General features: G+C 44.7%; 1 protein-coding gene across 1 annotated transcript; it reads right to left on the bottom strand.

The window, feature by feature from the left end:
- Positions 1–264: 264 nt before the first annotated feature.
- LOC308288212 (uncharacterized protein) lies at positions 265–5402 on the bottom strand. Its single transcript, XM_080729584.1, has 2 exons — positions 5203–5402; positions 265–2707 (listed from the first exon to the last, which is right to left on the bottom strand). The coding sequence occupies exon 2, from the start codon at positions 2697–2699 to the stop codon at positions 870–872; it is 1830 nt and encodes a 609-aa protein (XP_080585710.1). The 5' UTR covers positions 2700–2707; positions 5203–5402; the 3' UTR covers positions 265–869.
- Positions 5403–15020: the final 9618 nt, after the last annotated feature.

Here is a 15020-nt window from a genome sequence, read left to right as displayed (position 1 = left end):
GACTGGCCTATAAAGGTTGAGAACCACTGCTCTAAATGTTACTTATTTTTTTTTCCTTTAAAATGATGGAAAAGAACATTCACTGCTGATCATCGTTTATATATTTGTCTACCATAAATGTAGATGTGAAATACCGTAAAATACAGCCAAATAAGGTGAAGCTGAAGAAGATGACTAATACACCTTGCCATTAATTTGGTGTGCCTGCCTCAGAGAATCGTGACATAACCGATGTTCAGAATGCATGAGAAGGAGAAAGATGAGGTAGGCTTTTATTCTCTATTCCAAGCCATCAAGTTAAAATGAACATTCCTCTCAGATTGCATCATTATAAAAGGCCAAAACATTTCATCCATAGATTTTTAATATATATATTTATATATAGTTACAGAAAGGATATGAGAAAGTCTAAATTAGATTATATACTAATATGGAACACTATTTCAAATAAACCATTTCTTATTATTCATCAGGCTCACACACAAAGACAAGACTATTCATTCCATCCATTATTTCCATTGTTAATGGTCAGTAATTTTCCTCTTAGTGTGCTGTCCAATTTTGCTTCCTATTGTCTCTTTTTCCACAAACACAAGCCTCCTCTCTGTGCCTCCATCTTTCTTGAACACATACTTATTCACGCTCCTACGAATTCATTCCCTCTCTTTCTCTCTATTCTCGAGTGGTTGCATTTCATTTTTGGTAAGCCAGATAAAAATCCTTTTTGCCTGAGTTACCACAAGAAACATTGTGGTGGTTTAGACATTTTAAAAAGTCTGCGCAGCTGTAGTTGTTATTGATGTGTAGTTTATTTGCACCATCTGAGGATAAAACTGGAATTCACATTATTTTTGAAAGATGCCATCCTTTCAGACCGAGTCAACTGCTTGGCTGACAGTTGCACTGATTGCCTCCACCATGTCAGAAACTGCATCAGGAGCTTCCTGAATAGCCCCACTCAGGATCAAGTCCTTTTTCAGTTCAATGTCACTCTGCTCCTTGACAGGAATCTCCTCAGGCTTTTCAATACCATTGACACATTGCTCTGACTGTGGCTCATCAGTAGCAGCAGATTCTGTGCACTCTCCGTTTACAGCAGGGCTCTCTATATCTCCATTCTCCATCTTGGTCTCCACCACAGGCTCTGGGGTGACTGCAGCGGGTTCTTCATCCACGGTAGCAGCCTCCGCCACCACCTCAGCCCCTTCAGTATCCTCAACAACAGGGGCTGATTCTGAGACAACAATCTCAGGGACAGGCTCTGCTTCTGCCTCTACCGTGACCGTTTCCTGTTCTGCGGACGGAACTTCAGCCTGAGCAGAGTTCTCTGGAGCCGCTGCTTCTGCTGCTGCAGCAGGCTCTGTAGGTTCAGGTTCAGCATCTGTTGACTCTGTCTCAACCTCGGCAACTGGTTCTGCCACAGGCTGCTCTGCTACTGGCTCTGGCTCTGCAACTGGGACCGGTGTCTCCGCCTCAGCCTGTGTCTCTGCGGGTGTGTCGGGCTCAGCTGTTGGCTCAGGTTCTGGGGTGGCTGTAGTTTCTGGCACCACTGCTTCTTCCACAGTGTCAATAACAGTCTCTGGGATGGGCTCTGGCTCGGGTTCTGATACAGGCACCGGTGCTTGGACAGGCTCCTCTACGGGGACCTGTTCTGGAGTAGCAGCAGGTTCAGGGACAGCCTCTGCAGGCTCTTCTGGTGCTGGAGCAGCAGGCTCCTCTGTTACAACTGGGGACTCTTCCACTGGTGGTTCTGCTAGTGCTGGTTCCTCTGTGACAGCAGCTGGTTCCTCTGGAACTGGTGCTGGCTCCTCTGCGGCTGGCTCCTCTGCAGCAGGGGCTGGCTCCTCTACGGCTGGAGCAGGCTCGGCTGCTTCTACGGCTGGAGCAGGCTCGGCTGGAGCAGGCTCCTCTGCAGCGGGAGCAGGCTCCTCTGCAGCGGGAGCAGGCTCCTCTGCGGCTGGAGCAGGCTCCTCTGCAGCTGGAGCAGGCTCCTCTGCAGCTGGAGCAGGCTCCTCTGCAGCTGGAGTTGGCTCCTCTACAGCTGGAGTTGGCTCCTCTACAGCTGGAGTTGGCTCCTCTACAGCTGGAGCAGCTGGAGCAGGCTCCTCTGCAGCTGGAGCAGGCTCCTCTACGGAGGGAGTTGGCTCCTCTACAGCTGGAGCAGCTGGAGCAGGCTCCTCTGCGGCGGGAGCAGGCTCCTCTACGGCTGGAGCAGGCTCCTCTGCGGATGGAGCAGGCTCCTCTGCGGCTGGAGCAGGCTCCTCTGCGGCTGGAGCAGGCTCCTCTGCGGCTGGAGCAGGCTCCTCTGCGGCTGTAGCAGGCTCCTCTGCGGCTGGAGCAGGCTCCTCTGCGGCTGGAGCAGGCTCCTCTGCGGCTGGAGCAGGCTCCTCTGCGGCTGGAGCAGGCTCTTCTACAGCTGGAGCTTGTTCTGTTGGAGCTGGCTCTACTGAGGTTCCCACCACTGACTCCACAGCTTCCGTTACTGCTGCTACTGCTGAACCTACAGTCTCCTCTACCGCTGCCGATACCACCTTGGCTGCCTCAGCTGTCACCTCAGCCACTGGGGCTGGTACAGCACTCTCAACTGAGGCTTGAATGGACTCCACTGCACTGACAGCCGCTGCAGTGATCTCATCTCTCTTCTCTTTGGGGTCGCTCACATCATATCCCTTCTTCTTCTTACTCAGTTTGGCTCCCATGGTGTCTCCTATAGGAACAAGTGGATAATGATGTCAGTTAACATCGGATCAGTCACCAGTGTCCCTTATATGTGGCCTTCAGTGTTGTGGATATTAAAGCTTTACCATTTAACTTTACAGTTTAACTGGTTTAAGGAACACTTAAATGCAGAATAAATGACAGTCATGAACCTATTTACTTTAAAACATGTGATGCAGTGGATCACTTCAAAAACATGTTTTGCTTTTGGGTGCGCCCAGGCTCTGAAAGCCACCTGAAAAGTAAATGTCACATGGGATAGTTTTTAGCTTTTTAGCTAATAGACCACAGGCTATTAGATAAACATTGATCCCATGATAATATGCAAAAGATCCTCTCCTGTTTTTTCTGTCTCTCTCCATTGTACGCAATCAAATGAAAAATGTTTGTGTAGTTTAAGAGCCCTCAAAACACGTCCATTTGTAGAATGTCTAGTCAATGTACTGATGGGTATACAGCATAATATTGCAAAGATAAATGTTTATTTCTATTAGTTTTTTTTTTTCTTTCTTTGCTTCTCGCGCGCATGTTCCTTAAAAGAAACAAAAGGCTTCTCTGTAACTTAGGCAAGCTGTGCAATCAACTCAGTCCCCTCAGTTGCAAGAAAGGATTTTATTGGAAAGGGGAAAGGATGGCATTCCAATTGGGAGACTTCTCCCTGCCACGGACAGTTTGGCTAGAAGACAAATGACCACTACATGGGAACCTTTCTGAGATCTGAGGACTCAACAGGGTTCCATGGAATCTTGGGTAAGGTGGTGTGTGCCAAGCCAGCCCCTATTCTAGTGTGGGCCTTTATAAGACATTCATTTATTCTGCCTAGTAGCCTACTCTCAAGACTGCCAGAGTGTGCAGTGCATAGCAAGGGAAAACCTATGGATTTAGGCTTCAGAGCAAGCACGGATGAGCTATACTATAGTCACCTTCAAATCTTGTATGCACATACAGAAGTTTATCTGTATAGGCTATGCCAATCAGTTCTGAGAATCAATTGTAATGCTGTGATCAAGAGGAAGCACCAATGATTACCAAAGAATCTAACTTCCTTTTGGTAAGAAAATAGGGAACTGGAAGTCCACATTGAGTTGACAAAGGGAATGGAACGGCTCAAACAACCTGTTTTAATAAGAACAAACATCATATGTATTTGCATAGAGAAGGAGCATGGAAGTTTAGCTCTGATGCATGCAGTTCAAATTGATTGGCTTATTGGATAGTTTCAAATTAAGGTATGGACATATTAATAGTGTTAATTACACTGTCACAGGCTGTAATCAGTGACTACAGAGGAAGATACAGTATTTGATCTGCGGTAAAGGGACGGGTACTATATGGGCACGGAGCTGTCCATAGTACTGCAATGGAGCAATCAAAACGGGATGCGCAACGCGCAGGATAGTAGGCCACATCCATTACGCACGCAGTGGTCGTCTTGCCCAAGATGAAAATGTCTACTCAACACATGAAAACAATGACCAGCCATGTCTCCCTTACATAACCATTAACCCAACAGCACAGTGCCTGCTCACCAATTCTATGATTGTCATTCGACAAGGTGGTTGTGTCTCTCTAGGATTGTGAACATTCACCATAATCGTAGAGTAAAACCGGGCCGAAATTATGGCATCGATCGATCCCTTTAGAATTACTATGAACGTGCACGTGGACTATTGGGCATATCTGTGATTCTCACATATTTGTCTCGTTATCGGTGTGGCAATAGGCTATTTAGGAACGAATGTCCAAATAAAGAAGCAATCAACACTCTAGTTATAGTAAATGCATGCCTTGCGCACAATGTTTGAAAATAGTGTGCCAAAAAGAAAAACACGTTTGTAGCACATGCACAGAATAAAGGAGTGGGAATAGTTACTTCGAAATTAGATATGTCGCTAATTATACATAATTCACAGTCAATTCATCGAGCTACTAATATAGCCACCGATGAAGAATCAAAGGCACAATCTATTGATGACTGGCCTACACTACACACATGATTAACGGCTAGAAGACTCCACCCCCACATCTCTAGGCACCCCACTCCTTTCATCTGCTACCCTTTTTTCCACGGCCATTTGAAAATAACATCGCCGTTCTACTGGCTTATAAAACAAAACTAGCGATATGCTTGCTTGATCATTGTTGTTTTATGATAAACCAATTAGCCACAGGTCATGCATTTAGGCATTACGCCGCGTTTGATTAGGAAAGGTAGCCTATATGAGTCTAGCAATTATAGCTGAGTAGACGCAATAGAGCCAAGCCAATTTAAAGAAAGGGGGAGGGAGAGAGAAATAAAAACATTAGCTGCCAGCGGAAGAATTATAGCTTCATACAACGAGAGAGAACAATGAGTGAAGAAGAAGAAGGGTAACCTGCCCAGTCTCCTACATAAAATTGTCAGAATATTTTTTTATTTCCTTCCATCCATTCCATCTTTCTTTGAGGATCGCTGCAAAATAGTTTTAGGCTGATAAGACTAACCTGTGTTTTGTGGCTTCGATCCGTTCACAAACTGCTTTGAAGATCTGTACTCCTTGAAAGCTTCAGCTGGAACTGATAATAAAAGTAGAAACCTTGGCGGTCACTGACAGCTGCACAGATTCCGCCCCGCTCTCCGAGGTGCAATCTGTGACTGCTTAAAACTGAGGAGTGCCCCTCACTGTTTTCTAGGCATCTGTCGTTATCACAATCTGCCCTAACCTACTACGGCTCTGTTGGCAATCTATACCCTCCCATCCTCGTCTAAACTCCTCCTTTCCTGCACACCCACTACCATCACAAGCACATAGGCTTATTGCTCAAGAAGAAAATTGGGCCTTTATTGAACGGACTAGCTCATGTTTTCTGCTCTGTTTTTGTTTTACCCTTGTTCAGTTGGTGTTTGAATATGTCAACCTTATTCCCATAACAAAAATCCATCAACAAATATATCAAACGAAATAGACCTAGCAAAAACAACTACCTAATTTGCAAGGGAAAAACGAAAACCTTCAGTGAACAATAAGGAAAATTACATTTTGCATGGTGTCTCGTCTCATTTCAAGTCATTTTAAAAAATCTTGGCTACCTTTTTTTATTAGGCCCACAACATGCAATTGAAAATAACTTTTCCCTTTCACCAATAAGCTCTCAAATATTGGATCTCATCTCAGGATAAGGAAATGTGCCTTCCATAGCTAGCCTATACTGCAACAACTGTTACATAAGTCAGAACCTGGACCATGGGCTTCTGGGATAGTAGGTCAATATAATAGCCTACTGTGGCTTAGAGCTTACTTGAGAACAGGTTGTCTGAAGCACGTATGCTTTAGGCAATGTTTGGCTACATAATGTACTGTTCTGTAAGCCATTGTTTAAATGGCAAGGCATGGAAATAACTCCAAAGGGAAATATGTATTCACAAATTAAATAGGCATTGCACATTGGTGCCATATGCCTTCTGTGTGTTAATGGGAGTGGGACAATATGTTGGTAGGGGTTGCTGCAAGATGACATTTTACAAACTGACTCCATAGGTGAACACACTGCCCATTTAAACAGTAAAGCACACTGTCAAATGCTGACCTGAAAATGTTAACACCCTTGATGTAACAAACATACAGTAAAGCTTTGCCTATTTGCTCAGAAGAGTCAGATAAAAGGGATGTCCTACTGCTTTCATACAATGTATACCTTCACTGACCTGATAACTTCAGTCTTCAGAGCCAAATAAACCACCCCACATGTCCTTCCTTAACAGCCTTCCTGCAAAACAAAAATATAAATGACAATTTCTTAACACATTTTGCAGGAATGCACTGAAACAAGCTTCTCTTATAGCACAACAAAAATCACAGTGACACTGGTAATCTTTAATCTGACTAATCAGATTTTTCCCAAATATGTTACTTATCGTTTTATTCAACACCATTATGAATGCACATCAGTGGATATTTTCTTTAGCATAATTCAAATTGAGGACAGTTTAATAAATAGATCCAAATGCTACGAAATATGAGAGTTGAGGTTGGAGGCTACAGCATGGTTATTCTTACATAACCATGTGGTGCAACACAACAAGCAATTTGTTTCAAAACTCTACTCTAAATGATCATTTAAAGTGTCATATTTCTACATTTGTGGCAGAAAATGTGGAAACCAGACCTTTCCATTACATGCTCTGTGCAACTCTTTTTTATAGGCTACTGTTGTAGGCAGTTGTTTTTAGAATACTTAACCTTGTGAACTTTCAATACTCTTCAACTAACCAATAACGTTTTAGTTGTTCTAACCAGGTGTAAATCTTTAAACATAAGCAAAATCAAGCTGAGCTGTCTTGGGAGAAACAAGACCAAGAAAGCAGTTTTATCATTACTGATAGGACAGTGCCCTCTACTGTTAGACCTTACATTACAATACACAGCCAAGTTGTAGTACAGATCTCACAAGCAATAACCACTACACAACAAACAGTAGTATATCAAGTTTTACTAGACTTTTTAATCAAATACAAATTTATATTTTGTATATAATGGACATGTAACACTGGACTGTTTGAGATTAAATAGCATATGTTTGTGCATTTGAGAATATATCCGAGACCTTGAATCTTTGGATAAAACGTATGCATGATACTATACCAAAGAAAAAGACATGACAAGAAAAGCAAGTTCATGATATTTTAGAAATTCAGACTTGCTCTTTAATGTCTACTTCGGGACCTGCACTTGAAGCCATGGTTCATTGAGCAGGCGGATCTAGTTCCCTTGAGGGCCTCTGCTAGAGAATAAGAAAATATATGTTCTCCAGTTGTTTTGTTTTCCCTGCTGGCAGAAACTCCACTGTGATAAAAAGAAAAGTGCTGAGGTCAAGTTTCACATGAGCCATGAGCTCTGGCATGTGGTCCCAGTGGTAAAACCACGACTAAAGCCAACCAATCTACTTCACAAAGATGGAGGACCCACAGACATATTGGTATGCCTGGGGGAAATCCCTAAAGGCATAATGTAAATGTTTAAAGCCCATAACCATCACAACCAACCTAGCTTAACAGCAGCACCTGGAGAGGAAGGATAAGGCACAATAAGGATGATGCCTGTAATGCAGGCCACCTTAGCATCAAATCAGTGTAGGTGTTAATACCTAACACCAAAAAGGAGGGAGTGGTTGTGCTTAACTGTTGATCATTTGTGGGGGGGGGGGGGGTGGCCTATATACTCTTAAGATTATGAAAAGGAGCCAATGCATGGCAATAATTAAATAAATAGCACACCTACGAGTTGCAGCACACAGCCTTCATCAGGGTGACAAAACATGAATGCTGCACAAACATGGCTTTTATAGGAAATGACATCACAGGCTCATTAACATACCAAATTGAGCTGGTGACTGATAAGGTGGCAGAGATCCCATGCACACACCAGGACATAATGTAAAGTTCAAAAGAAAGAAAAAAAGAACTGAAAAACTAAGGAGAGGAAATTACATCATAGGCTCATTCTAATGGTTTGAGCAGATTCATCAGAATACAAATACAGATAGAGCCCAAGTGCACTGAACTAAAGTATATCTTACCGGTTGCCAGACCACACCATAGATTTATCACAAAATATCTCATGGAAAAACTAAACTAAAAGTATTTTAGGCTACTTTTCTACCCCCTTAAGACCATAATTACCATAACCTCCTAAAACGTAAGAAAGCCTGGTGACGCAAGGTTACCTAAAACTAGAAAGGCTGATACACATATTTCCACAATCAATGAAAATGCTACTGAAAAAGAAGATTTTTCTCTTTTAGACGAACATCTCTGCAGATTTTCAAGTCACATCACCTTTGTATAGCAATTTAAATAGAGACTACTGCACTCACTATCTCACCGCTATGTGTATAGAGTAAACTGGGTCTGGTCTCTACGCACATCCTTTCTCATACAACTTAAACTAGAAGTAAACATCAGTTGTCAATATGGCAGCATTATTTGTTTTATTAAATGGCTTCATACTGTACGTATATTCAGCCAGACTATGATTTGTCTGACTAAAGGAAAAAGAAAACTTTAACTAACCCAGGCTGGGTTAGTTATAAATACCATATTATTTAATGGAGGTAATGCATGTGAGGAGGCTGGTTTATGAGGATATAGGACTATACCCCCTTAAATAAATACCTACATTTGAGAATATAGCACCATCTACTGGAGATCTATTACACAAGAATGCTAATATACAGTAAAAACATGCACAAAAGGTAAGGAAACTTGACTTCAGTCTATTATATCTCCCCTTTAATAATACTATTTGGTATTGTGTTTTATATCATTTTTATCGTTGATTAGTCACCTTTACAACAAGGTACAGCTTTGTGGAATGAGCAACACAGCCAAACATGTGGGTAGCGCCGACCAAACATTTGCCCAAATGGCCTGTAATACTGTTCTGCTGGCATTCACTCTCGTTTTGGGCTTCAAATGCCGGCAGGTGTGTGTCAGTGAAGGGAATATCTGCACTCTCTTGAATAATATATTAAGATTTCTTTATTTATAAATATAGCCCTTACCCGTTCAAAGATATGAGCTCCAAAATGATGTGCAGTGTGTGGGTTATGGGATGTGCACTGTGCATACAGTATATGAGGGATAGAAAGTAACTTTAACTGGTGCTTGCATGATAATATGTAGGAGCATCAATGTAAGAAACCCGTTTCGTTTAATGGCTACAGAGATACTGTCCCCCCCCCAGCCCGCCCGCCCACCCGCCTGCACACACACCCGCCTGCCTGCACACACACACACACACACACACACACACACACACACACACACACACACACACACACACACACACACACACACACACAGAGCTGGTTAAACATTTTGCCTCAAGCTAGATGCAGAATAGATGTGCCTCATGCTAGATGCAGAATAGATAGTAGATACACCATAAAAATGCAAATATACAGCATACGATTTGTGAAAGTGACAAACGGGCTTCACAGTTATGTCAGGTGTGTTCATATGCTAATGGTGATGCGATTTCAGATCAATTGCTCCAGCCACTGAGGAGAAACGCTGTTTCAGACAGACAGACACTCACTCACTCACTCACTCAGACAGACATTCGCAAAATTATAGTATAGATATGCACAGCAGCAGGAGTCTAGAAATGGACGCGTTTCGGCCTATGCGCCTTCTTAAGCCTTTCAAACTGAGGGTGTGTGCCAGTCACAGGTGTGTGCCTTGCACCTGAGCATGGGTTCTGCCAAAATTTGGGACCTAATGCTATCCTCCAGGATGACAACGCTCGCCCCCACAGAGCCAGGATCACCAGACAGTACCTCCAGAATTTGGGAGTGGAGAGAATGGAATGGCCTGCCACGAGTCCAGATGTGGTATCAGCTTGGGTGAGCTGTATGTGGGACCAACAGAACCACTTTGGCTAGGTTGGTGACCAGCATGAGGAGGAGGTGCCAAGCTGTTGACTGAGGTACCTGACACAGAGTGTAAAATTAATGTGTATACATGGCCAATATGTGTTGTTTTTTCTTGTCCTTATTGCTTCCTACAATTTTACCTGACACAGATAAATTAATGTGTATACATGGCCAATATGTGTTGTTTTTTCTTGTCCTTATTGCTGTGGGAGAGTGCAAACAACAAAGGTGAATACCAATAGAACCGTATTACAGGCAATTCTGGCATATATTTGGTCTGCGCTATCCACATGTTTGACTGTGATGCTCATTCCACGAATGCCCGATGCGTACAAGCTGTACATCGTTGTAAAGGTGACTAATCAACGATATAAAGTAAATGATATAAAACACAATAGCAATCTCAGAATGCGTATCAGCCATAATGCATGTTTGTCCATTGTTGCGACCGTAGGTCGCATTTACTACCAAAACCTCCACCGGTTGTCCGTCCGTCCGTCCGTCAGTCAGTGAGTGAGTCAGTGAGTCAGTCACACGTCACACGTCACACTTTTGCCCTGCTCATATCTCCACAACCGTTGCCCCCATCCATGCCAAATTTTGCACACACACTCCTTACCTGCCAAACTACAACCTCCAAGGACCCCCGGAGCTCCAGGGACCCCCAGGTCCCTGGGGGACCCCCAGGTGTAAAAAAAAATCCCTCCGTGAGTGACACGTCACACGTCACACTTTTCCCCTGCTCATATCTCCACAACCGTTGCCCCCATCCATGCCACATTTTGCACACACACTCCTTACCTGCCAAACTACAACCTCCAAGGACCCCCAGAGCTCCAGGGACCCCCAGGTCCCTGGGGGAACCCCAGGTGTAAAAAAATGACCAAATGTGCAAAAATGACCAAATGACCACCCCAACGGGGCTGCTCACGGGGAATTCCTGGGGACCACCCACTCCTGGTGCTCCAGAACGGATGCAAAAGTGGTGGCGCCCCCAGTGGAGGACCCCCTCCACTGCAGCTCACATAAAATGCCGTAACTCGGGCTAGGAGCGTCCGGCAGAGCCGGGGCCGGTACCTATTCGTCCGCCAAGGCAACGCGGAGACCCCACCCCTCATTTCTCACATGGCCCTCTTCTAGCGCCACCTTCAGGCCGATTTTTAAAACACATTTTTGGACACTGCTCCTACAGTTTTTGCCCTAAAATCACGCAAATCGCTACACAGTATGTCTACACTCATCCCATCAACATGAATCTGTCCCATATAGCGCCACCTTCAGGCCGATTTTTAAAAACACATTTTTGGACACTGCTCCTACAGATTTTGCCCTAAAATCACGAAAATCACTACACAGCATGTCTACACTCATGTCATGAGTGTGTTTTTGCCCTATTTGTGGAGATAAGCGACCGATTAGGGAGTCTTACTGGTTATTGTCTAATACAAAAATCAATAATGCTTCTGCTTAGCTGACCATCTACTTTTCCACCTTCAGATGTGTCTCTACTTCTCATAATCACAAAATGTTTACACATTTTCCCCAAATATTGGCCTTTAGGCGGTGCAGGGCCGGGCCTATAGGTGGCTGCCTTGGGCCCCACACAATCAGGGCCTTTTTGGCTTTTAGGGGGTGCAGGGCCAGGCCTAGGTGGCTGCCTGGTGCCCGGCGCCCCACACAGTCAGGGCCTTTTTGGCCTGTAGGCGGTGCAGGGCCGGGCCTAGTTGGCTGCCTGCATGGGGCCCCACTCAGTTTTTTAAAATAGAGATAGAGATGGATGGATGGACAGACAGACAGACAGACAGACAGACAGACAGACAGACAGACAGACAGACAGACACCTGGGCACTAGGGACAGGTGGGCACTTGGACAACTGTGAAATAGTTACATGTGGGCACATGGAGAGGTGGACACCTGGACAACTGGGCACTAGGGACATGTGGGCATGTGAAGAGCTGGACACCTGGACACTAGGGACATGTGGGCACTTGGACAACTGGGCACTAGCGATATGTGGTCAAGTGTGCAAGGACTGACAGTACAGATCTCCATATATGGCCATATCAGTTGGATCACTGCTGCAACGTAGCTGTGAGCGAAGCGGATTCGATCTTTAGACGTGAGCGGCCCAAAGGGCAGCGAACTTCTAGTTTATATAGATTTTACTACATAACGTATCCCGATGAAGCCACAAAAACTGTGGAAGGAATTCCGCAGGAAAAAAAAGTGTACTTGGAAGAATAAAGTCGGACAAGTACTATAGTGTGGTTGCCCCCGCAGGTCAAGATTAGGCCAAGATTACTTGGACCCCATAAGGGGTCCATTTGGTTCCACACATACACTCTCAGAGTTGAAGGCCTGTAGTGTTCCATGTGTACACTCTCAGAGTTACAGACCCGTAAGGGTCCATTTGGATCCATTTGTACACTCTCAGAGTTACAGACCCGTAAGGGTCCATTTGGATCCATTTGTACACTCTCAGAGTTACAGACCTGTAAGGGTCTATTTGGTTCCATTTGTACACTCTCAGAGTTACAGACGCGTAAGGGTCCATTTGGTTCCATTTGTACTGACTTATAGAGCTGTTATTCTTCTATAATGGAAGTGAATGGTGGTCGGAATGGACTGAGATATGCCCATATAGGGACTCATCTGTCATAGATACACCGTAGAGCCGAGTCGTCTATAAGAGGGTCACGAAGCATGTGAAGACCCAGATCCACACAGGAGCCATGACCTCATCACACCCCCTCTGGTTTTTATTTTCTTTCGTTTTTTAGTGGGTTGTTTTGTCCGTTGCCATTGGCTGTCATGGCTGTCATGGCTGCCAGTTCCCAACTGAGGTCGCGTGGGAGTTCAGAGTGCTTCAGACCGTACTGAAGAACTGCTAGCTTGCACAACGTCTTCAGACTAGGACTCATGTCCAATATGTACAGGTCATCAGAGGGTTTGCTGTTGTCCTTGTATCCTCCAAAGAGGATGATGTGACCCCCCGCCACGCAGCAGAACATGCTACACATCGGACCCGGTCCGCTGCCCTTGGTCTCGACCTTCTTCCAGGAGAAGCTCTCTGGGTTGAACGTCCACAGATCATTTAAGGTCTGGTCAGATGTGTTTCCAGCAAATATGTACAGCTCTCCATTGTAGGCAAAGGCTGAATGATCGTAACGTCCTTCTGGGAGAAGCCGTGCAGGGGTTGTGCTCAGCCAGCAGTTGGTCTCTGTGTCAAACACACTGATCGTGTCCTTGTGCTCTATGCAGCCAAATACAAACATCTTTGTCCCGATGATGGTGGCAGAGTGATCATAATATAAAGCAGGCGGTGGAGTTCCTCTGGTGTTAATTAAAGACCAGACCATTGTGCTGGTGTCCAACTTATAGATGTCACCAGTGTGACCAGTCATGCACCCTCCATAGACGTACATGACCTTTCCAAAAACACAGGCTGAGTGGTTCTCCCTCCCCTCTGGAACAGTCCCAGAAACCTTCGGCTTGGACCATGTGTGGGTGTGAACATCAAATGCATAAAGCTTGTTGCAGTAAGGCCACCCTCCCCAGATGTAGATGGTGTCTTCTATTAGGACAGCTGTGTGGCCCATGCGTCTGGAGGGAACTTCAAGGTGACGTTCTCCGCTTCCATTGGTCACTGGGGTCAACTTCTTCCAGCATAAAGACACTGTGTTGAAGATGTGAACATCGAGCTGATTGAACCATTCAAAGCAGTACACCTTGTGCCCCACAGTCACAGCAGAGGACCAAAGAGATTCCAGTCTCTTTGGTCCTTTAAGTTGAACTGTCCAGCACAACATTTATTTCTCACCAGCACCACTGTTACTGCCAATCAAGGAAGCTGTTGATATATTCAATACTAGAACTAGAGACTTTCTCGATATCTAGAGTGAATCCCGAGCAGAGTCAAGAGAGGGATGAAGAGATGTGTCAGTTCTCAACTTCTGTATGTCTTGAGATGATCTCTGTGCTACTCTGAGTTCGCTACTCCACAGGTGCTCCTTCTGTGACTGAACTGTGCCTATAAGGATGATGTCAACCTGCTCATGTGACTCAGCCATAACCATATATGGAGTTCCCAGTGTGGCACGTGTCATCAGACATCAGACCCAAACAAACCATGTCAGCATGACATCACCCATGTGACATAACCCATATATGGGCATATACTGATGACATCAGGGATTTATATCGGCACAAAAGGAACACATAGATAGATACAGAGGTCTCAAACAAGTACAATGGGTATTGTATAACACAATACTGTACCCCCTCCAACTATTCCTTGGTCGCAGCATACCATGAGAAATGTCGCAGCTTGTCTCCGTCTGTGTCTGTCAGTCAGTCAGTACACATTTTTACAGTCTATGGTTCTATGGGTTTGTGTATGGTTGATACACAAACCTGACATCATGCTCTGATCACTGTTCAAGGGAACCACTCTTAACAGAATGGGTTTGCTGCTCGGACATCACACTCTGGCTTGATGTCCCTTTTATGCCCATATATAGTCGACAATGTGATGTCAGAACTTGCCCATATGGGCATTCCCAGATCACACTTGCAAATTAATTACTTCCCTCTGACCCTGTCCGTTTTATGCCCATATATGGAGATCCCTGTCCCAATGTCATCAATATCGAGGGCATATCTGGGAATGCCCATATTTGGTAATGCCCCATATATGGGCATGTTCTGGCATCACATTGTTGACTATCATGCAGGAATCTCCATATATAATGGGTCTGGTCCGATATACGTATATCACTGGCCAGATGGTCAAGAATTGGCGCGAGGTTGCATGTCGCCCTGAGGCGTCTTACTAGTATAGCAGGATGATGTGAATCCAGTGGTTGGAGACGTTGGAGGATGATGTGAA

The sequence above is a fragment of the Nannobrachium achirus genome (assembly GCF_963921795.1).
Source record: "Nannobrachium achirus genome assembly, chromosome: 7".
In the NCBI taxonomy this organism is placed as follows: Eukaryota; Metazoa; Chordata; class Actinopteri; order Myctophiformes; family Myctophidae; genus Nannobrachium; species Nannobrachium achirus.
The sequence above is the reverse complement of the archived record's forward strand: the minus strand, read 5'-3'. Positions and strand labels throughout refer to the sequence as shown.

Coding starts and splice junctions, on each gene's coding strand:
- LOC308288212 (XM_080729584.1), bottom strand. CDS start 2,699: ATGGGAGCCAAACTGAGTAAGAAGAAGAAGGGATATGATGTGAGCGAC.